The sequence below is a fragment of the Perca fluviatilis genome, chromosome 21, assembly GCF_010015445.1.
Source record: "Perca fluviatilis chromosome 21, GENO_Pfluv_1.0, whole genome shotgun sequence".
Classification (NCBI taxonomy): Eukaryota; Metazoa; Chordata; class Actinopteri; order Perciformes; family Percidae; genus Perca; species Perca fluviatilis.
In genome coordinates, this window is record NC_053132.1 from 9,757,839 (window position 1) to 9,782,773 (window position 24,935).

Below are 24,935 nucleotides of genomic sequence, written 5' to 3' on the forward strand. Positions count from 1 at the left end.
CAGCCAGCAGCTGGTTAGCTTTACTTAGCATAAAGACTGGAAACGAGGGGAAACAGCTACCCTGCTCTGTTGTTTAACAGTAATACTCTAGCCTGGTTGACACCAGACCCTTCTCAGTTGTAACTGAGAGTGGGTCTGGGCAACGTTCATTCACAGCCCATTTCCAAAGGGGGCGTCACCAACGGACGCTGCTCAAATGCCTCTGGGCGCAATTGGACAGTCCTTCAACCAATCAGACCAACGATCCAGGTGACGTAGCAGCGACAGCGGCATCAACGGCTTGCTGCGTTTCAGTGGCCGTCATGTTGAATTTAAACAAAAAGCTGCTTGCTGTCGCTGCGCTACCGTCATCATGTAAAGCCTCAACGGTTGTGATTGGTGCCTCGATTTGGAAAAATTGGAAATGGGCTAGAATGGGCTCTTGGCCAGACTGACTTGCAGAGCAAATCTCAAATTTGCCCGAAGTTCTTCAGGGTTTTCCCAGGCTAGTAATACTCTGCACTCGGCCAAGAAATATTCCTTCACATAACAGCCCGTAAAACCACAACTTTTAATTTTTACACTTTAGTTTTTGAACGATTAAACAAATGACATATAATGTGTAAATGACGTTTCCAAACTTTATGCTAGGTTAAGCTAACCGGCTAACCAAACAGAGACTGGTACACATTTTTCTCATCTAACTCTCACTATGAAAGTAAATAAGTTTTCCATAATGTCGAACTGTCCCCTTTAAGACTAGCATGTCTCGATTAAGATACAATTCATCTCTACAAAGTATGCATGGACAGAAAGACAAAGGCTCTACAAAGAAGAGGCGCACGTGCATGTTCATCCAAAAGGTTCTTTAATTAGTCTAAGTGATTAATTACAGGTTGAGGGAGCCAGGTAATATAGATACTAGAATAGCTTTCAATTACCTCATTTAAATTTGATCATTTAACAGTTAGAGGGAATGGGAAAAACAGGGATGATGAGGGAATATAAAAGAGTGGAAATGAGAAAGTGATGAAAATCGTAATATAGGACAACATAGTTAATACAATAATAACAAATATTTAAGTAAACCGGCAACAGCTTTACAAAAAGAAAAATGTGCTAGAACTTTGTGATTAGAAAATGTTAAGAGTGACTATAAATTCTTATCATATGTAGAATACATGAATATGACACTAACCAGCCTCAAATTACACATTTTCTCTATTGATATAGTATTTAGATACTGAATTTATTTATTGTGAGGCCCTGTGTGATGTTGTGCTGTACTGCAGCCTCATACTGAGACTCAGTGAGGAAAAAGAATCCATGGTTTAAGACACCTAGTGCTGGTCAGTGCTGTCCCAATACTTTCATCATTTTGCAGATTGTGTTCATATGGACTGCTTTCACAAAGTCTCTGCTTCCTCTGACTCATCACTAAATGACGACTTGAAGGGATTAGCTCCAAAACATTATGAATCTTGAAAGATGTTACCTGAAATTCATTAACAGACCGTCTTGAATAGACAAAAAAACTGCTGCTCTTCTGTGTCTGGAGTCAAAATGTTTTAATATTAATTGTTTTTATTTTGGAATTAAACTCTTGTTCATTGCAGCTGTCTTCACAAATCTTGCTACAGTGGCTGCTTGTTTTTGATGGCTGAATTTGAAAGAGACAATCCCTTATTCCTCTGCTACTTCTCCCTAGATGTAAACGGTTCATCTACTACACTACACCCAAGACTGAATCCCAACTATCCACGATAAAATATACACAACACACACAGCATGAAAACTGATTATAGTTTAACCATGCGCCAACACCGTGGACTGTTTAGTGCACATTAAAGCACAGAAAACACACAAGCGTTGTAGGAAAGTAGCAAGTGAGCAAAACCTGCCGACTCCAGCTTTCCAAACCTTTCTCGAGGATAAATTGGTAACAGTGCAGTCTTCTTATCTTACTGTAGTATACATCAAAAAAGTCCTAAACATCTGTGAAATTTGCAGACCCAAACTTCTATTCTTTACCACACAAAGTCACATAGAAAATCAACAACTACTTCAAGTCATAACTTCTCCCCCTTACAATAATCTAACCACTTCCCCCTCTCCACAGTGGTTATACAGGTGTCTTGTCCTCTATTACTCCACAGTATCCATCTTATGAGGTTCCTTTGGTTTCCCATCAGACCTCAGACTCCAGGCTGGACACCCGTCGCCAGGGACGAAGTACGCAGGGGCTCCCCACAGGCTGGCCCCCTGCTCCCTTACCTGCCTGGGCCTCTGATCCAGTCTGGGATCCCTGATAGACCCCATAGGCCCCATACACACTGTCCTGGTACAGCAGAGCCCGCTGGCTTCCACATCTCCCACCCCCACAAGCCAGCAGCTGGCACACTGGGCTGGTGCTCGGGTGGCTGCTGGAGGCCTGACTGTGGTTGTGTAGGTCTAGGGGCCCGTGGTAGAGGGGTAGTCCAGGGTATGAGTTCAGGTAGTGGGTGTACTGTCTGCTGAGCAAGCTGGTGGCTCTCCGTACCATCCCCCGCCCTAACCCAGTCCCATGTCGCACTGCTTCTCCGTAAGTGGGGAGGTGGGCGGAGTGAGAGTAGCGCAGCTTCTGGCCCTTACGCCCATTGGGCCTCCTCTGGTCCTCCCTTATGTGGAGGTAGGCCTGGTTCCGGGGGAGGCACAGGTTGTTTCGAAGGTGAGCAGGGTTGCAGGCCTTTGCAGGTGTGGTTGGTGTAAGAATGCATGGGAACAGGTCTGGCAGGGTGGAAGGTGATTGGCTGGACAGGGATGACTGGGATTCGTCCAGCTGGCGTATTTGCTCATTGCCCCATGTGGCTTTGAGGAAAGAGGGGCGGCGGTGCCTGCGTCTGCCTCTCAGCACCAGGTCCTCCGGGGGCCAGGATCTGTAATTCTCTACCCGAGGACACATCCCCTCCCCTGAGTAGATGTTATCAATGCTGGGGGTGGAGATGTGGTTGTCTTGGAGGTGGTTGGCTTTGAGCTCACTCAGGTAGATGGGACCTTTGTCATTCTTTCCTTGGTCCCTGAGTTTTCTCCTCTCTACATCCTCATCCTCACACTGGAAACTCTTGGACCTCCTTTTCCGTCGGGAGAAGCCTGCTTGGACATACTGGTTTTGAGACAAGGAGACCGGGTGAGAAGCGTAGATGTCAGGTAGTTGGAGATCGGTGTAGGGAATGAAGGGCGAGTGAGGATGTGTGTCTACGTAGAGTCTCCCTGTGGTCTGGTAGTGGTGCGGGTGCTGATGAGGAAGCGGCTCACCCACGGCCAGGTGGGGACTGCTGAGGCTGGACACAGGAAGTGGCCGGTCATACAGACATGAAGAAGAGCGAGTCGGGAGTGTATAGCGCAGTGGCGTCGGCCTGGTCACACCCCTCTGCTGTTTCAGAGAGGTAACAGCACTCAGAGGTGGGGTTAGGGAGCAGTGATTCTCCGTAATATAAGCAAATCCTCCTGGTACGGCCTCAGTGGAGACTTGTGGAATACGAACAGGCAAGCTGCCGCCATGACGGCTCAACTGTTCTATGGTCTTGGTGGCATTGTCCAGAGAGGTCTCAACATTGGCAGTGGAGACTAGGTCCTTAGCAGTGCGAAGCATCTTCAGCATGTTTGCTTGAGCGTAGTTGGAGGTCAGGTCAGGTTTTGCCAAACCAGATGAACGCCCAGGATCCTCCATTCCATTGAAACAACTGTAAATACCCTGAGAGATGAAACAGAATGACAAAGAATGAAAAAGATAAAGAAAAGAATGAGGAGAGAATAAGAAGTGAGAAAAGACACAGGGGAAAAGAGAAGTCTAGTATAAATCACGTAATCCTTTGTAATTAAATCAATAGTTAGCCACAAACTGTAGCAACATAGCTGTCCTAAGGAGAACATTTCACAGAAAAAATTTAAATTTGTGCATCTCAAAGTGACGTTCCACCTCCTAACTAATAAAACCCCCACCGGCAGTTAAATAAAAAATAATTTCATTAATATCTCATTTTATCACTGAGGCAAGACTTAGTCACTAATTCATTATGCATTCTCCTGGGACTCAAAGAAAAACAGTTTAAGCTCAGAGGATTGCACACACACACACACACACACACACACACACACACACACACACACACACGCCTAAAGTCCTGTCTCTAACTTCATGGACAAATAGAGCCAAATCCCATGACTGCTCTCTGCTTACAGTTGGCTGGGAGATCCTGAATGAGCCAAATTTAATTTGGCCCTTGGGGGCCGCCCCATACGGATTAATGATCAGATAGTCATTTAGCCTTTAATCTGATAAATCCCCAATCCAGGCACAATAGTGTAATTACACGGCAGAGGAGCACAGAGGCTGGAGTCCGTAGACATATCCCTGGCTGCAACTTCAGCCAGAGCTTTTTTCCTCAATAACCACATTCCCAAACATCAACACACTGGGTACTGATTAAGTCTAATTGCAAATGGACATTAAGCAATCAAAGTTAAATGCTGAGTAAACACCAGAATTAGTGTTTCTTTTTTCTCCTTTTATCTCTCCCCTCCCATCTCATTCTTAATAACAATGCAGTGCCATTTTAGCTAATATTTATAAGACCCTCTAATGATACCATGTAATTACATGCAAATTCATCCATTTATGCTTATTTATCATCACCTAAAAGCCACTTGATGTAAAACAGCATATTTCACTGAAAAAGCAAGCAAGCATCCAAATAGAGTATACATAATCAACCAGCCAATCTTTCAATATCTCATCCGAGCTGTTTACTCAACTAATCCAATCAGCCTCTTAACAAAATAATCAATGTAAAAATCAGTGAAGCAATTTCTCAACCCGACTTCCATTAACCAAGGAATCAGCAATCAAAACAACTGAGGAGGATCCATAAACAACAAGCTACCCGGCTTAAAAAAAAACTATCAATCAAATGACTAATATGCAAATCTCACCCTACTGATGGCCAGCAGGAAGTCAAGTTTGGGAGACTTGCGAAGGGAGTGTCGTAGTTTCCAATAAAGAAGGTGTTCCCAGGCAAAGACCAGCATGCTGAGGCCCATGGCCACTAGCAGCATGTAGAAGACGCCCGCCATGTTGTCAATGTCCAGCTTGCTGCTCATTACTTCGTTCTTTTCGTTCTGGCAGATGCCTGACAACCACACCGTCTCCAAGCGCTGGGTGTCTCCTGTTGGGACAGAGCAGATATGAGAGCATATGGTAGGAAAGAGGGAAGAAAGAGAGAGTATGAGATACTTGACAAAGTGAAGAAGAGAAAGAGATATGACAGCCTACAATAACCTGAAGATAACATCTCTGTTGTCTTAGATGTGTTATACGTGCATACAGTTGTTGTTGTTTCTCTGAACCAACACCACAATGGATTTGAAATGAAACTGTAATTATGAGGTTAAAGCAAACACTTTGTGGGTGATGCTCTGCCAGGCCTGTACCACAGCCATCGTCACTCATTGCTTATTTCAGGGCCTTTGCCCATTTATTCTGCGTTAATGTCATTTTTCAAATTACGTCTTGTACATCATGTCCACCTCCAAGTCAAGTTATGACAATGAAACCAACTTGGTGGCTTGTGGCTCAGAGGTAGAGTGGTCGCCCCATGACCACACGGTTGGGGGTTTAATCACAGGCTCCTCTGGCCACATGTCAGTGTCCCTGAGCAAGACACTGAAACCCAAGTTACTCCTATTACTAGGAGAAATACAAATACAATTTCACTCCATTGTACTGTGACTATTAAGAATAAAGTTTTTTTTTTTTTTTTTTAAATAGTGGATGCTTAATGCCAGCCAAAGTCAAGGCGATTAAAAGCTAATTTAATAGGATATCGTGCTATATTGACCATTAATACGCTGCATTCATACAACAGTCTTGAATTGTCCGATGACAGGAACGCTTGCAGACTCTTTTCCTTTATCACCATTACAGTTTGGCCTTAATAAAAATCTGATTTTATGATTTCCTTGTTAAGTATCCTTGTACAGCTAAATTACTACTACGTATGTACAAAATGAGCTACAATTCCTACACTCTAAATACTCTTGTCTTCTAAAGTCATTTCTGCTTCATGCATTGTCAGTGTAAAAGCATCTTGCCATGCCAACGAAGCACCTATTGAACGAGAAAAATGTATAGTGTTTAAACACATCTCCATTACCTATCATTGACACATAAACTACTCCTCCAGGCCTCTGAACAGGTGGCCACGTCTTGAGCTGCGTCCTCCCCAGTGGCCTCTAGAGAGCACGGCCCATTTTATCTCTCAGTTAACGTATGTTGACCATAAACACACTATTTCTTATATCATCATGGAAAGCTCAGAGTGAGTGTGAGTGTGTGTGTGTGGGGGGTTCTCTTAAGCTCTCAGAGGAGGGAGGATATAATTTCACATTGGCGGCTGTCATGGTGAGTGTGTTGGTGTGTATATAGGTAGGAAGGATATGTGTGTGTGTGTGTGTGTGTGTGTCTGTGTGAGTGTGTAGTGGAGATAATCATATCCCTAACACTCCCTGCTGTTCTGCAGGATATTAACTCTTCCCTGTAAGCCCACTTCCCTGCTGACACAGCACACACTGAACTGGACAGACGCCAATTCCATGGTTCACATACAGCGTGCCAGTCAGACAGAAATAAATACAAACAGATAAAACACAGGAAAGTGTACAGTAGGAGTGTGTGTGCTGGCACGGGTTGTGCATTTTATCATGTAGGGTTTGGATCACCGTCTCCAAGGAACTGCAGCAGCGCAAGGTCAATAGGCCGTTTCCAGCGGGAGTCCTTCTGCAGAGCGATGCCGTATCCTGTGGTGGCAAACACTTTCCCGCTGCCGATGGTCACCAGCTTGCAGCCTTCGTCCTTCCCGGCCATGTAGTTCAAAACAGCGGCGTCGTAGATGAAAGCTTCCAGCTTCCTGCATGCAAACAGATCGTCTGAGAGAATGTTTAGCTCCTACGAAGTTTAACCAGTTCTTACATTGTGTTAGAATTATATTTATATCTCTATGTTTCTCCCTTAAAGGATCCTGCAGCATCACTGGTTTTGCATGTTCTACGCCATTAAATACAAGTGGTGTATACTTTACATTGCTACTGACCACTTTCATAAGCACACCATAGGTTTTTAGACTGTTCCCACCTTGCAGGCTGCTTGCAGAGACTTGAAACTAGCTTGAGATTAGTAATCCATCACAGTAAACATTTAGTCCACTTTTTATAGAAATGTTATGACAAAATTGCCTGTGATTAGTACCAGCTGTGAGCAGAGACTACGTGCTCATATTAGCTATTTAGTACTTAACAAAAAGAACATAAGGTGAGGCGGATGGAAAAGTCGAAAGTCATTAGTTTTGCAGGTATTTGGTCACAAACCAAAGAATTGGACACATTTACATTTTGAACTGCTTGTACTTGAATGCCTGTACAAAAAGGTGTACCAGTGTGAGAGATATTGACATATTGCCATTTACAATGGACTGCTGGTAGTGTTAGATTAGAAGTAAGGGAGTAAAGGAATCACTAAATTCCTGAGGATTCCTCTGGTGACCATGAATGTCTTTACCAAACTTTATGGCAATCAATCCAACAGTTGTTGAGATGTTTCAGTCTGGACCAACTGGCTGACATTGCGCCACTAGCGTGGCTAAAATTAAAGGTAACATTTACTTAACCCCAACCCTAAAATTAAAGGTACCAAAGTGTACCTAACCCTAAACCTAAAATTAAAAGTAACAAAGTGTTCACACTAATGGATTAACTGTTTCAGGTCTCTGAAAGTAAATTGTTATTCCACACTGGCAAAAATAAATCAATCAAACAACATAAAGTACAGTGTACACAATTTGTAGTTAAAGGGATGAAAATGTGCACAATCACTCCGAGTGTGTTTGTAGTGAAGGTTAGATGTTTGACAGCACTTTTCTATTCAAAGTAAGCAGCACTAGACATGATTTTATTTTATCTAAAAATACACCCATCACATTGGCCTAATTTACAAATAGCTGCTACAACACAAAGCAAATCTCTGCTGTTTTACTCAAATTATGATCATTATTACTCATGTCTTCAATGGCAGGAGGATCAGTTCAATATAATCTCTAATCTAATTGTGTAATACAGTTAAAATGTTAGTAAAACTGTACCCGTTTTTGAGGCTTTCTAGAGCTTCTTCCACCCCCTTCTGGTTGTATTTTATCATGTGTGTGTGCATGTCAGGGTAGTTGCTGCGGATGTTCCTCTCTGTGCTCCCGTTTGGGACCGTCCCGAAGCGGAAAGGAGGGTAATGCTCATGTGGTTTCTGGAACTGTAGGGAGACACAGGATGAGAGGAAAGGGAAAAGAGGCAAGAAGATATGAGGAGAGGGAGACAAGAGAATAGAGGGAAGTAGGAGAAGAAGAGGTTTGGTAAGGAGAAGGGGGGAGAGAGAAAAGTGAGTAAGGATAACATGAAAGGAGAGGAGAGAGACTGAAGGGAGAGAGAGAGCAGAATAGGGGAGGATGGGAGAGAGGAGAAGCCAACAGAAAGAAAAAGGCAATAAAAGAAAAAGATGACAGGGATGGGAGGTGATAAGGAAATAAGTGAGAGGGTGACATAAGGGGGAGGAGAAGAGAAAAGAGTAAGGGAAGAGATTTTAAACAATAGAGAGGGAAAAGAGTAGAAAGTGAAGATATGAGGGGGAAGCAAAAGAGTGAGTTGGGTAAGATAGAAAGGGGGGACTCAGGAGAGTAAGGAGAAGTAGTGCACGAGGAAAGAGGAGAGGGAGAAGGAAGTAAGTGGAGAGAGAGCAAAGGACAAAAGAGAAAAAAAAAAAAAAAAAAAAAAAAAAAAAAAAAAAAAAAAAAAAAAAAAAAAAAAAAAAAAAAAAAAAAAAAAAAAAAAAAAAAAAAAAAAAAAAAAAAAAAAAAAAAAAAAAAAAAGAAGGAAAAGAAAGGAGAGAATGTAAGAGAAAAAAGGAGGAGGAGAAAGTAAAGTAAAAATAAAGAAGAAAGTAAAAACAGAAAAGCAAAATGGGACCAGAATGAAGACACGGGGTGGAGAGGAGTAAAGAGGACGAGGGACTACTCAGTTAAATGAAATCCATTTCCGAGTCATTCCATTTCTTTTCCCAAGACTGATTTAATCAGCAGCCAAACTCAATGCGGACTGAATGGACTCCATTCAGTTCACCTCCAGTTGATTAAATCTGATATCAGTCAACACACATCTGTTTGAATCATTTCGCTGCCCACAGATGATCCTAATCCGGTTCAATTTGCACCCGATCGAAGTTCACATTTCACGAGCAGATGTATTAATGCAGGATGAAGCAGAACTACGTCTCTTAGAGCTCAATTAGACTGTAAACAGGAAAGATCTATTCATCTTGCTTACAGCGTTGACCTTTTGAGCTGAGCACAAACGAATGGGACAATCAAAATGGGAGCGTGTGAGTCGGTGTCTATGCATGTTAATATAATCACTCTTCAGCTGCAATTGCAATGGATTCAGTTGGGATGTTACACGCCTTTTTTTTTTTTAATCAGCTGGCCTTTTTTTTATCAGCTGTTTGAACAAAAGCAAAAGTTATCGAAGTAAGTGAAAAAATTAAAGAATAGGTTCTAATTTTTTCAAGTCTGTCTTAACACATTACTTGAATGCAGATAACCTGATTTGATAAATACAACGCAGCGGGGGAATTAACAGCTCTGTGAGGAGGAGTGGAAATTCTGGACCTTCCACTCTGCCCACATACATTCGTTATTGAAACACAGACAGATAGGCAACTGAACACTGTTTATTGACAGTAAGCGTACTTGTAAGAAAAGAAAGGAAAAAAAACAGCAGTGATGCAGTGATGAGCTTGACATTGCGGTGGCCGTGAATTTGTCTACATTGTTAATAAAGAATGGACATTTACTTGGGTTTAAATGGAACTTCTCTTTCAAGGATATTCCTATTTTTCTGTTCTTTCCTCAGTAAAATAAAGTACCAAAAGTTACCAAACCGGGGATGCTCATTAATTGGTGGTGCATTATGCTGCTGCCGGTGTTATCATTATCTATTTGGGTCAACTGCATTTTGAATCAGGTCTAATTATCCTTGGGTTTATTCAGATCAGGTTCTGACTATCCTCAGGTCCCTTCAGGTAAGGTTTCTGTTTAAAAAAAAAAAAAAAGATTCATGCTGGTCAGGTTTGGGATGGTTTTTTTTACAGTTCTGTTTCGGATATGGATAAATAAAATAAAGTACTGAGAGATGGACTAACACATTGATTTTCATCTTTTCATGGCATTTATTCACAATAGGAAAAATATAGAAAAACATTAGCCTTATCCTTTAAACCTGCGAGATTGTGCCAGCCTACGACCTAAACCCGCCTAATCCTCTGTCGTGTAGGATCTCCGAATTAAGGGGCAGCTGAGGTTGTGTTGTGCAGGGTAATTTATATTAGTCCTTTATGCTGTGGGATATAATGCATCTGCATAAAATTAATATAGTCAGCTAATACACCCATAGATCACTGAGGTGGCACTGCTGATCCCTGCCGGGGAGTTGTTTTCACTCTGTGAAGAATGAAATGCTTTCTTGTAAAGCTCCTCTGAGGCTCTGTTTCGAGGTTTAGTGTGTGTGTGTGTGTGTGTGTTCCACACATTTATGTGGTAGAAAAAGTCTGCGGGTGTTGTTTTTCCTCTGTGGCTTGACTGTTTTTAATCGCTTGACATTTCGCAAGCTTGTTTTAACAGTGTGAGCGAGTCAAGAGATGGAGACAGCACATGGGGAATATTGATAGACGGACCAAAAATACTGACAGGACAAGTGGAGACTCAGACACCATCTGTATTGACAGAAGGCAGTAATTGATTAGTCATTCATGCCACTGGGCTCTCCACTGATAGGAAAGGAACACAGACAGTCACAACAAAGTCCTTTTACTTGACTTCATCTTGAAGGCTTTCGGCGAGTCTTTTGTTTCTCTTCCGTTCATGGTTTATTAGCCGATGCAGAGTGAACAGAGAAAAGAGGACACAAACACACAGAGACGTGGTTTGCTCTGTATCTCACAGCTGCACAAAACAGCCTGCTTTCTGTATGTCTGTGTGGACGCTCAAATGTCCTGCCTTATAATCACACACATTATCGCGAGGTTATTATTCTTATTCTGTTGTTTATTCAGTCTCTTACCTTCTTGTCAGAGAGCCCAGACACTGTGTCGATATATTGCTCCTGGATCATGAAGGCAGCCAGGTTGGCAGTGTAAGAGGCCAGGAAGATGACAGCAAAGAAGGCCCAGACCAGGACCATGATCTTACTGGTTGTTCCTTTAGGGTTTTCAATGGGGACCGAGTTGTTGAAGACAATGCCCCACAACAGCCACACTGACTTCCCAATGGTGAACGTCGGACCACCAGGAGCTAAGGAAACAGAGGGAGGAGTGAGTCAGAGAGGCTGTTGCCGTGTAACTTATCCTTAGCCCAGAGTGAAAAAAGAAGGGGCTCTGTAGGGGATTTTCTTTAAAGAACTGGTTCATGTCCAAAAAGACAATGGTGTGCTCAAGGGGTAAATCTTAAGATACACTCAAGAAAAAAACACTGATTCTCTTGAAGATTTTCATAAATGTTAGAAAACACATTTTAGTGGTCTAGTGATATCTAGACATGTAGAAAGTTTTGGTTTTATTTGCCTGGGTGTTGGGATCACCTCAGATTTAAGCCTCCACCTGAATACAAAAGAGGTGAATGGGGAAGAAGAAAATCAACGGCGATATCTCTTCCAAAAAACAGCACATTTGCTTTTCATTTGTCATTCTCCTCCAGAATGACACGTACGTGCCTATCCATTGGCAGCACAGTAGATAGACATTGTCAGTGGCCTTTTCAAACCAGTACAAATTGTAAAAATAAAAGTTAGTTTTCTTATTGAACACAGCTATGGTTAAGGCTTGGTTGGGTTTAAGCACAAAATAGTCTCGCATTGCCAGACCTTCCTCCACAGTGCTGCGGAGGAGGGTCTGGTTAGTCTACACAGCATTCTGGGATGGGAGAAAAATGTGTTCTGGTTTATTGGCATGTCTTTAAACCAATCACAATTGTCTTGGGCGGTGCTAAGCGCCGCACAGAGCCAACACAGATGTTTTGTTGAACCAACCACCCCAATGTTATTCTTCTGTGGATTTTGTGTCTCTGTAACAGCACCACACTCTATTCCTACTACTTCCTTACTACAGTTACTAAAGATCTTTTTCAATCTCATATAAATATATGTGGTTATTAGCACATTAGCTGCTGGGGATGACTTTTTTACCATATAAATTAGTAAATTGTAGCAGAAATAAATCTAAATCCAAAACTATCTTCATGGCCTCCAGAGGTACATGAGAAAAAACGTTTCTTGTAATTTGGGTGAAACAACCCTTTACGTCTACAGTCAACATCTTTTTCCAGAGATGTTTTGACCGTCAGTGTGATGATTTTAAGTCACATATTTGTTTTGACACATTCTCTCATCAAACAAAACATGTCTACAGTTCACCATGTAAGTATTCATGAGCCATCTCATGCCCTTCTGCAAACTTTCAAACAACAGAACAATTTCACAGCCTCAGCCCGTTTCCATCGCTCTCTGCCACCGTTGTTCTTGTGCAGCAACGGAGGGTGCCACCGCCATCAATCACACTTCGATTAGCGCAGCAACGAATGCTAATTAAAACAGGAAAATGACCTTTCGGACCCGGAGACAAGGCACGCTCTGTCAGCGCTGCATTCTGGGATTGATTAGCCCTCTCCCCAAAATCCTGTTGAGGAACTCTTAACGTTGCAGGACATGCAGACTGGGCTGGATTTAGCGGCATGCACGCAGGCTTACAGTCAAGTGCTTTGTAAGATGCAAAGTAAGTACATTTCATGGATCTTTTTTTTTATTTCACAGCTTGTGGCTATTTTTTAAAGAAATATATACAAATACCTAAATGTATTCTTGCCGTATTATACTCAGAACACAGCAGACAGAGCTAAATATGATATATATGGGTTATATATGGATATCTGTGTGATAAATATGGACTTTACTTGAGTTTACCTCTTGTTTACCTCTGTAGTGATGATGCTGTAGTGACCATTCACTCCTCTATTATCCACTGCAATCCAATAAACTCTACCAGTAAAAGTGAAACAAATAGGTTTAAAACTCACATTTGGCGCTGACCAGACTGCGGTTGTAGCCGACTGGACTTAAGTATTCAAACACAAAAACCGTCACCGCCACCACGGTCAGGCACATCACAAACATCATGACCCAAACTGCTGGGCTGTAGGGCTCTGAAGGAGGAGGAGGAGAAGTAAAGGAACAAACATAAAGGATTAAAGTAAGTCTCTTTTGTACTTCCTGCTTCTTAACCTCAGCCTGTGATGGGGGTCACCATATGTGGGACGAGGATAGCAAGATGAGAAAATGAGAAGAGAGAAATACACTTATAAGGATTTTGTGCTGAATATTGTTGTTTGGGGTTTGGAAAAGGGATTTAGGTGTGTGTGCGGTACGTGAGGGGATTTAGTTGTAGGCTACAGTTATCGGCAGGATAAAAGCTTAATGGGAAGTTTCCTGAAGCCTTTGCAGAGACAGAACTCGTTTAAGTAGGCCATCCTGGGAGAAAGTGGTGGGAAAGAAGATGGCAGCAATATTGGCTGACCCATACTGTACATCAAACTGCAGGATAATGGATGATATGGCCGGTTTGACCCAACAAATGGATGTAGAATAATCAGTTGTTTTTTTCTTACCAAGAAAGGCAGATGGGGAAACTGTCCCATTGCTGCGGGCTACCATAACGCTGATGCCTGTCTCAACAAACGGTACGGAGAAGTCGATGATTTCCGAACGCTCCTCATTGATAGTGAGAGAGCCAATGGCCATGTCAGCTCGTCTATACACAACCTTGAGAAGAGAACAACAGACAGAAATTAAAGTAAAGCACTGTAGAGGCATTGATAGTTGTCAGCGGTTCTTTCCTTTATTTATTCAGTAAACAATTTTTGCTTACTGTTTAATTTTGTAAAATAGACCTGAATGAGTATATATCATCACAACGTCCTAGTGTCCCAAAGGACAGTCTGCCAAGCTCGTCTTTGCTGGAAAGAGAGCAAATTCTGAATTTCATGAGCAATCCTTTTTGAACATTGAAAGCCACAATGCAGCAAAAACTTTGTGCTCTACAGTAAGAGATGGCTCTAATCACGGCTGTCTGAAGAGATGCGAAACATATTTGTCTCATCATCCGAGCATCTAGAGAGAGTGACGCCATGCTGCATCTCAGGAATGCTCATCCAGGCTTGCTTTCCAGAGAGAAATATGTTTTTATAAATGTAGCCACACACACACACACACACACACACACACACACACACACACACACACACACACACACACACACACACACAGGTTTGTGGCACTATCTTTGTGGGGACCTGTCATTGACATAATGCATTCCCTTACCTAACCTTAACCATCACAACTAAATGCCTAACCTTAACCCTTACCCTAACCCTAACCATAACCTAATTCTATCCCTAACCCTAAAACCAAGTCTTAACCCTCAAACAGCCCTTTAAAGTTGTGGGGTCCAGCATTTTGGCCCCACAAAGCTGTCGGGATCCCACAAGTATACTGGACTCCCGGTTTTTGGACCCCACGAATATAGTTAAACAACACACACACACACACACACACACACACACACATATATACAGACTTAGAGCAAAGCGCCTGCAGGCACAGAAACACAAGCAAGAAGGCTCTCCTAAGGAACACCTGTTCAGGGTGTTTCACTTTCAGATGCGTTTGATGTGGCTTGGTGGGTGGGAGAAAAGTGTGTATTTGCTCCAAATGTGTATGCTTGGCCTCACACCACTGACCTAGATAAAAACCCATCAAAGAAACTCTTGGCCATGCAATGCTAGTGCCATTTAAGACACTGTGCATCATTACTGCCATCCACCAACTCTACTGGAGTCCAGATGTGGGGAGCTACTATATTACTTAAAGTGACTCAAGCACTGCCCTTGTGCACAGCCTTGAGGTACTTACACCACTACATCAGCAACTGGGTTGACATCAGTGATACATCTTGCTTTATATTTTACAATTAAAACAAGAGATAGGCTGATAAAATATGACTGTTGTTGGACAGAAACCTTGTATCATTCCACTTTTCAGGAACCCAAACAGGAAAAACAGCCTGTTTAATCTTCAAAAGCATTTTAGCCATTAACTTTATATAACTTATAACTTATTCACATTTTACAGAGGAGCATGTAATCCTGCGACTGGTCTGAATGCACTAAAACTCAGTTTCACACGTTGTCCTGCTCCCTTTTAATGGGACTCGTGGCTTAAAGCTAATTTAAAGATGTGAAAGCTGCTCTCTCTTGGTGAAATTAAACTCATTCTGAAGTATCTGGTGGCAGCTATATATATATATATATATATATATATATATATATATATATATATATATATATATATATATATATATATATAATAAGCATATTGGACTTTATCATATTGCAGTTTAGGAGCCTCCTGGATCAGTAAATAAGCAACCATTTGCCAAAATAACTTTATGAAGTGATAATATATCAGTGTTGTGTTTACATTTTTGCTGCGCTACCCACCAAGAGACCATCAGTTAATTCAGCTTTAAAGTTATGTCTTACTTTTGTTGTTTTACTTTGTATTTGGACTAAAACATGGCTCTAATTAAAAACCAAACCCATTTTTTTAAAAAAGTTTTTTTTTTTTCCCCCTTTTTTTTTTTTTTTTTTTTTGTCCCCAACAAATATTTTTTTAATGAACTGAAAAGACAAATAAAGAACAGTAACTATCACTGCAGTCTTCCTTCAACATGTACTGCTGTTTTTGATGATATCTATGGTACAAACGACACTTACCTCTAATGTAATTAGGGCATGCCATAGCCCAAAGCTAAGTTTATTTTAATAAGATCTGTGAATGAACATTTTTAAAACACCTTGCTCTAATAATCGTCTGTAGATGGTCACTATGCGACTCAACCCAGCCACACCAGCTACTGCATTCAGGGACTTATCCTTCTTTAAATAAGTCGTCCCTCAGTCTCACCTCCCCAATCATGCCGTTCCAGGTCCCACGAACCAGCTTGCCATGTTTCCCGTTGGTGACCAGGTAGAGGTCATAGGAGAACTTGATGGTGCGGGACAGTTTCTTCAATATGTCTATGCAGAAGCCCTTACAGCACAGTTTGGTGTAGGACCCTGCGTGGCCGATAATACTGAAAAAAGAATGAGAAAAAAGCAGTGTCACACTAAAGTAAATAAATACAGTTTTTTTATTTTACATCTTGTGAACAAAAAACCTGCTCTGGCAGCTGGGACAATATTTAGCTTTGTAAACTTGAAGCTGTTGTTTTGCTTTGTTTCAGAGAGTGTGAGAGCTAAATAGTTGTGGGCTCTCATGCTGACAGTGACCACTGTTTACGGCAGCGAAGGGCAGGCGATGGCTGGTTCATTAGCTAAAATCAATGTCTATAACAAGGTGTCGATGGAGACAGAGGAGGCGCCAAAAAATTGCAAACACACACACATACACACACACAGAGGCAGTGTGACAGAGCCCACAGTGGATGGTTGAGTGACTGTGATGGCTTCTAATCAAAGGCCATTAAGGTGTGTAGCATGTGAGAGACACTCACTTCCTCTGTGTGGCCTCTCTACTTAATGGGGTGTAGAAGAAGAGAACAGAAGGACAGGAAATGGTGAAAACATAATAGAATAAAAAATAACGGAGAGACACTAAAAGCAACCGTGGACAATAAAAGTTAAACGCACACAGATTGAAAGAGACGTCGACAAACTTCCTGAAAAAACAAACAGCTCGAGTGGAAAAACTACAAGGCTGAATCCCTGCGTGTGTGTGTGTGTGTGTAGAACTACTTCACTACTGTACTTAAGTACTAAAAAGCTGTATCTGTACTCTACTGGAGTATTTTTTTTTTTTTTAAAGATAATTGTTTGGGGCATTTTCGGCCTTTGTTTCTGACAGGACAGCTGAAGTCACGAAAGGGGAGAGAGAGGGCGGAATGACATGCAGCAAAGGGGCCGCAGGTTGGAGTCGAATCCGGACTCGCTGTGTCGAGGAGCAAACCTCCACACATGGGCGCCCGCTCCACCAACTGAGCCATCTGGGCGCCCACTCCCATACATTTTTTATGTGCTGCATCGTTACTCGTTACAATTATAAAAATGTTACGAATCTTTACAAACCCACATTATCCCTGCCAGAGCGGTAGGTGGTTCTGTCACCAGGTTTGATGAAGCTGGCTCATCACTGAGCGAATCAAAGTCTTATAAGAAGACTGTGCGTGCTCCCGTTCTGCCTCTCGCTCTGCTGCCTGCCTGCATTGAGAACACTTGATCTTTGTAAGTTTGTTTCGAGATGGAAGAACCAGAAACACCACCTTAAACACCTTCAACTTCGAGTGATCGTGGCGGTGAGGGTGAGGAAGGAGACCACCCCTGACCCTACTTAGAGTCCATGTTTTCATTTGTTGGAGTGAAAGACAATTCATATAGAATGAAGAGCCTACTCTGCCTCACGAAAGATTCCGAAATAATGGCCTTCAAAAATTCACCATCAAATTTGAAGAAACATATCAAGGTAAGTTACAAATATAATACACAAATGGCACACCAGCTCAAGCTATCAGTAAGTGCTAGCTAACTAGCGACCCGTGGTTTTCCTGTCCTTGTACTGCTGCCACAGCCAAAGGAATTGTGTCTTTTAGGCTAAACATTTGAAATAATATAAACAATATATAAAATTTTTTTTTTAAAAAAAAAAAAAAAAAAAAATTTTTTCTTTGTACTTGAGTAGTACATTTTATTAAATAAACTACTTGCAATACTTAAGTACAACAAATTTTGAATATTTTAGTACTTCCACTTATGTGTGGTGCTTAAAGAGCACTTGTACTTTTACTCAAGTCTGGGTCTCTAGTACTTTATACGTGTGTGTGTGTGTGTGTGTGTGTGTGTGTGTGTGTGTGCTTAATTGAGATAAAATCAGCATGTCAAGAGTCAGCACAAGCTCAAAAAAGAGCATGTGAGTGAATAAATGAGCGAGACATTGAATGGAAAAGGAGTCAAGCGAGTAATTAACATTCAAGTTGATTATTTTCAACAGCGTACAAGTTCATTTCAGGCACATTTTAAGTGTTTTTGAAAGGCTTGCTTTTTTCACAGGAGTCAATAGCTCTGATAAACGCTGTGTTAATTAATTGCTGCAGGAGCTGGCCACCTGTCGTCATTATACACACTCCACTAACAATACACACACACAAAAACACATTTAAATTGGGCCGTCTCTCCCCGCCACACACACAAACACATGCACACATACAGTATCCTTGGAGGATTAGCAGCAGTTGGGTTGTGTGGTGTGTTCTTCATAAAATGCCCAGAAACTAGTGCAGCATGGAGGGGAACCCCATGAGGGAGTGGGAGGATTCTCAGGTGAACGATAGCCAGGAAGCACAGAAGAACAACCAGCCTGACAAGGTGGCGGCTTCAGTTTGGAGGGCAAGAGCAAAGGAGGACCGATGGAGGAGGCGGAAGAAGAGGAAGAGCAGGATAATTGAAATAACCACCACTGTGATCATGTAAGAATGATGAGGTAAAGTTAAAGTCCTACAGTCAACGTGAATGGGGACACTGTCATGTTGAATTCCTAAAACATAATTGTATGCTGTAGCATGACAATTTACCTTGATTAGATCAAAGGGACCAAAACCATTAAAAAGAGCCCCAGGCCAAAAGCACACAAAGATACAAGCAGTATATTGATACTGCAGTACACAATTTACTCCCAATGCCAGTTGCCAGTGCAGGAAGTTATATACCATTTATGTAGTGAAGGGTGGAGGTCAAAATGGTGAATTGACATGTAGCTCTCTTGCCAATAATCTCCATAAACACATATTTGCATAAGAATGCCCAATATGTAGGTAACAGGAAATTAAAGAACATTAACCATTATCCAGGTTTTTGTAAAATTCTTCAATTCATTAATTTTGGTTTGGGACAAAGCATATGTCCACACTCTTTTTGCAATATAATGTGTTATATTAAACCCAGAAAAGATTAGAGAACCAGCAAAATAAACAAAACATTTTTGCTGGCTATTTAATATTATTACTTAAGCAATTATTCGTTTATCAAAATTCTTGGCAATTGATTTTTGTTTTTCAAAAACTAATCAAATTATCAACTAATTTAGCATCTGCTCACTGCATGTTGTGCTATATCACAAAGCCGGGATCTTTAAAGTAGGATTTTAGAGTGGAACTCCTGCTCTTAATCAGCGCAGCGAGGTAGGCTCAGTCTTCTGGCAAAGGAGGCCATCATCTGTCCAAAGAAAGGATTTTTAATGAGCAAGACAAAAAGTTCTAATCACCCTAAACATCTGCTCTGTGGGGAAGCTGCTCCGACCACACAGCAAGATTAACTAATTTAAATAGCAGCAGTCCTCTCACCCTCTCTCTTTCCTTCTCCCTGTTTGTTGGTCACTGTCCAAATGGGACATGCCAGCCTGAGAGAAATGGTGAAAGAGAAACAGAAAGAGGGTAGGATGGGATAACATTGTCCCATGCTATGACAGATGTCCCTATGTTGGACAGATAAATCTTCTTTACTGGCAATCAATGTGCCATCGCGCCCAACAACAGCCGCTACATATCGCTCTCTATAATTAATGTGCCAGCCATGGTCAGCTCTGCAATCTGCATAACTGATACACACACACACACACACACACACACACATACACACACAGAGACACATGTTGAGTCACCGAAGTGAACATGAACATGGCATTTACAGGCTGAATTGTTTGTTTTCTGTTGTTCGGTTGACGAAAGGTGATCAGCCTGTGCATATTAAACATATAATAAATGTCTAAAAATTAAATACAAGTTATGGTGTTACATGTGAGGTTTGCTGGATAAAACACTTAAATTAAAGAAGTAATTAGACTTTTTGGGAAATACATTGTGAGTGTTAGATGAGAAGATCGAAACCACTCTCACAGACTTCTCATCTAATCTTCCTTTAAAATATAACAAACTTAAGCTTATTTTTTGATGTAAATCAATATGTTTTCTCATTGCCACCACTCTGTCCCTCTCTTTGTCGTCATTGTACTTTTGTCTAAGTAGTGTAAGCTTAAAATATGACAAATTCAAAGCTTTTTCACACCTGTAGTTAATTTGCTCTGGTCCTAATCAGTTGATCATTTTTTAAACTTGGAGTGTTACCCCTTGGTTTGGTTTCTTTTCACACAGAGAAAAATCTAAGCAAACCAAAATGCATCACTACAAACAATTTCACTTATTGGTCAGATGTGTCTGGGGCCGGAGCAAGAAAGTGAATGCAGAAAGAGGGCCCTGTCTTGTGGACTAGTGCATATATCTGTGAGAGAAACATTGTAACAGCAGAGCTGGCATTTGCTCATAACTGTGGTAATAATCTAGGCAATATAACAGGCAAAACTATACCAGCAGAATGCAAAATGCACCTGGAGAAAACGTCTTAAAAATACTATACTACTTCACATTTTGAAATGAAGCAGAGTTCGATTTAACCGGACTAAAAAAAAGATTAGACATGAAGACACCACCATATATACCATCACATCACCTCTGCTCAGCAGCTGAGGGTTCACATTTTTTACATAAAAAAATGTGGTAATTAAAGGAACTTAAGATGAATGCATGAAGGTTGCCACTGGATGTATTTGTTGTGTATTGGCCAAATGTTGTCATCTAAAAGTTAGATTTTTCAGTATGATCGTCCCGTGGCAAATGGAGCTTGCTGTACAATTGGTAGGGTTCTACTCTTGGGTAAGCTCCGTGCTGCAGGTAAACAACATGGCAGCATAAATACACAGTAACATGATCAATAAGCACAGAGAAAATCCTCCAGTGAGAATTAAGTTAGAAATAGCAAAACTCCAGAGTGCAGAGAGGATCTACAGTAGGTGAAGGTTGGGCTCCTATTTTCAGCCACCTTAAAGGACAATTCCGTGGTTACACGGCGTTCGTCGTTCGACTCGCTATGATTGTTTTCTCAAGATGGCGCCTGCCCGTATACCGAACGGTACTGTCTTTATAAACTATCTTTTTAAGAAACTGTCTGTACACTTACAAAGTTATCAATGCTTCGGTTTACATGTAGGGACCCTCAATATGCTACCATGGAAGTGTGGTGGTATTTTGAGCATTGTTCGTCGTATAGAAATAGCAATTTCTTTTTACTTTTGCATGCCCCGACAACTAGCTTCATAAGCTAATTAGATTGCGATAAAATTGGTCGCATTCGATTAGCATGAAAACATATCCCAGAGAACGGTCGACTCGGTACCCATCTGTTATTAACCCCTAGGTTCATTTTGCGCCGGATTTGTCCTTTAAGTCCTTAAATAAATGACCAAATCAGTGCAGTGAGGTGTAGTGGGTGTGACATTTAATGGGCTGGCAGCAAATTTCAGGTTTTGTCTGTTCTCATGTGATTACTGCATTCCATCTCTTGGTATGCTGAACAATATGTGTGTCCTCTGCTCACAATCACACATCATTAATAGATCCTTGGAAGGAGCACATTTCTTCTGTTGTGTTGTACCTCCACATACTGTACTAGAAAACAGCTGGAGAAGTTATTGCATTATGAATATTTTATTCTAAGTCCATAATTCAAACTGTTGGAGAATCAAAATCTCAGTTCCTCAGTTGCAGTAAGTTATTGTACACAGAAAACATGAAAGCTTTTAGAACCCTAATCTGCTCTCCTAGATGTCTCAGATATGCACACACATAACGAAAACCATAAAAAGGCTTTGTAATCAATAATTAGCATTTCATTTCACGCTGACGAACAAAGTAAACCACTTGAATTAAATACATAGATATTATAAATTAACACTTTCTCAGAAGATCCAAGAAGAAACAACAATATGTCTGTGATCAGAAACATGTGTGGCACCTCTGACTTATTATTCCAAAATGATTGAAGAACAGCTGTTTTTTATGCATCACACTTTGTCTCAAATGTCATTTGCAAAGAACTGACTTTCAAATACAAATGAGAAACTGCAGACAGGAAGATCAAGAAGAGGTATTACGTGGTGTGTACTTCTCATAAGTCCAAGTCCAAGTTATTGATGAAAAAGATCAGTTATAATGTTCAATTGTATTCTAAATAAGTAAAGTCAGGAACTAATATTCTATCATGCACACTTGAAACAACCATCAATCTGAAACAAGTAGACAAGAGACCAGAGATCTTCATAACAACTGGGTTAAAATTTCCAGAAAAAAAAAAAAATGAGCAAGATAAGCTTGTCTCAGAGTGTATTATTCATAATTTGAGCTCAAATTTTTCATCTCAAAGGACATACACTATTGATTTTAGCAGAAGACCGTCATGTTATATAATATATTACTGACTTGTACTTCTCTTCTCAGTGTTTTTTATCATGAAGACATTGTGTATTCCTAACGAGCACCAGTTGTAGGTAGTTAGAGGTAATATCTGTTTAATTAAATAGCTGTTTTCTGCCATGCTGCGCTCTGAGTTTGACACCAGAGGTGTGGTTTTAAAGTGCTTAGACACTCAGCACACACAATTACTCTGTGTTTAATGAAGTGTGGAGGTTTGCAGTGTCTACTCAGAACTAAACTGGGGCAGAAAAACAGACACAAAACTGTTTAAATCAGAAACTTTCTACTCAAATAAACAGTTGAGACTGACTGAGCCTGAATTCATTCTTGACACTAAAAACAGCAGCTAACAAAACAATCTCAATTCGAGTTTCACCTATGCCGTGTTTCCACTGTACGGCTCTGCTCAACTCAATATTCACTTTTTAGGTAATAGTACTTTTTTGGTTTTGTTTTGTGAATACAACAATTGGGGTCGCTATTGATGAGCTTGGCTAGTAATGATTCTCTCTGATAAATCGGGGGTCTACAGTGTTTTAACTTAGCTCACTTGGAACCTTGAACAATGTGGTACCAAACCAGGTACTATCCACAACTTTTGCTAATGGAAAACAAAAAAAGAGTGAGTCAAGTAGAGTTGAGTTGAGCCGTACCATGCAGTGGAAAAACAGCATCACTTGCTTGTTCTGGAGCTTCTGGATTAAATGGACCTTGCGTTTTGTTGTTGTTTTGCCAACTGCTGTTTCCAAAGTCAAAAATGAACCGTCAAACTCAATTTTTAAGTCAATATGGATGCGAGGATGCTCAGAATCCTGGAAAGTTTGAGCCTAGATCTACATTTTCATTGCAACAGAGCAAACTGAATCTGCTGTTGAGGACACTGTGATTCAACTGAAAGCTCCAGTACAAGAGAGTTAAGGCCCCTGTGTGCTTTCACGCTATCCAAGACAAAAGTAGACAATTGTGAGAAAAACATGTTGAAATGTATTGTTGTCCAAGATCGTCCACCAACAAAATTCAGACAATGTAACTGCTACGATCCACGTTTAAAAACCAACCAATCAGAACACAGCATGACACACCATACCTTGGCACGCTAGCGTAATGCTACAACACATTTACCTCAAACTCACTTTGCTAAATCAGGATTTCATGATACCCTCTTTTCCCAGAACCAAGACTGGCTTCACAATATTCTCCTCTTTATATGAAGAGGTAATAAAAGGCAGGAACATTTGTAACATAAAAAAATGTTTTCGTAAGACCAACGTGTTTTGTGTTGCGGCGTGGAGGACCTTGTTGAAGGCCACAAATGGAAATGCGTTGGTCCCAAAATTGATGTTGTACAGTCTGACACCGACTGGCAAAAGTGGACTATGAGTTAAATTTGGGTTAGGGTTAGGGGAGTCGAAAATTGTATTTGAATGAAAATTAATAAAAACATTACAAACCTGACCAATATTCAATACCAGCTTTGGGTACTTACATTTTTCAATACCCCAAAAAATATTGGGGTTTAATACCCAGCCCTATCTGTGTTGAATATTTATGCTTACATTTACATATTTGTGCACATGTAACAAGCTGTACATGTGTTTGCGTTGCTGTGTGTACCTCTCTGTTTGATTGGACTGCCGCCTGCAGGGCACCGTGTTCCGGACACATGTACCAGTGCCCGGGTCCACATTCTCGACCATGACGAAGGGATGCTCCTCCAGCGTGGCCACAGTCAAGTGACGGTCATCAGACACCTGTTCCAGGAAGCTGCCGTATCGAGGCCAGACCGGGTAGCGAACCTGAAGGATCCCTCGGGCGTACGTACCCACCTGGAGAGGGAGGGCGAGAGATAAATAAGTCAGTATTATCCTGCACACATGTTTGAATCTCAGCTTTGACCTTCTCTGCATATCAACCCCTTCTCTCTTCACCTGTCCTGTCTTATCGTACAGTACTTCACAGGATGAATGATTTTTTTTTTTATTTTACAAAGAGGACATTTGCATGTGCTGACCTGGCTGAAGAGGGTTCAAAGATGAAAGAAGAGTAGAGTTCATTAATGCATGAATAAGGAGACTTAAAAGTGTTTGAGTTTAATTGAGTTACATTTAAAAAAAAGCAAGAATATAAAACAAAGAGCAAGCCAACTGTATCACATTAATAATACATCCCAGCATGTGTTGCCTTCAATCTGTGTTCATTTTGTTGACTGATTATTTAATTATTCATTTTCTTGTTTTCACCTTAATAAATAAATTGAAATGTTACTGTTCATGAATGGGAACTGTTCAAGTGATTAGTGCTATTTATTATCTGTGTTTTTATGTCCTTGCGGGTTTATATTTGCTGCTTTTGTAGAACTGCTTTAATATTGGGGGGAAAAAAGCTTGCTGAACTAGCTGGAATCGCCAGATACACTGACAGACACAGA

General features: G+C 41.0%; 1 protein-coding gene across 2 annotated transcripts in view; it reads right to left on the reverse strand.

Annotated features, from left to right (window-relative positions):
• Positions 1-830: 830 nt before the first annotated feature.
• LOC120551692 (glutamate receptor ionotropic, NMDA 2C-like) overlaps positions 831-24,935 on the reverse strand; it is a 52,153-nt gene continuing 28,048 nt past the window's right edge. Inside the window, exons 8-16 of one of the 2 annotated variants that reach the window (XM_039789198.1) lie at positions 24,122-24,333; positions 16,120-16,288; positions 13,764-13,917; positions 13,176-13,301; positions 11,170-11,399; positions 8,151-8,311; positions 6,736-6,923; positions 4,951-5,183; positions 831-3,712 (exon numbers count right to left, since the gene is read on the reverse strand). In XM_039789198.1, coding sequence (XP_039645132.1) covers positions 2,168-3,712; positions 4,951-5,183; positions 6,736-6,923; positions 8,151-8,311; positions 11,170-11,399; positions 13,176-13,301; positions 13,764-13,917; positions 16,120-16,288; positions 24,122-24,333 — 3,018 coding nt within the window. In that variant the 3' untranslated portion in view covers positions 831-2,167. The remainder of the gene's footprint in view (positions 3,713-4,950; positions 5,184-6,735; positions 6,924-8,150; positions 8,312-11,169; positions 11,400-13,175; positions 13,302-13,763; positions 13,918-16,119; positions 16,289-24,121; positions 24,334-24,935) is intronic. The other variant, XM_039789197.1, reaches the window with a different exon arrangement.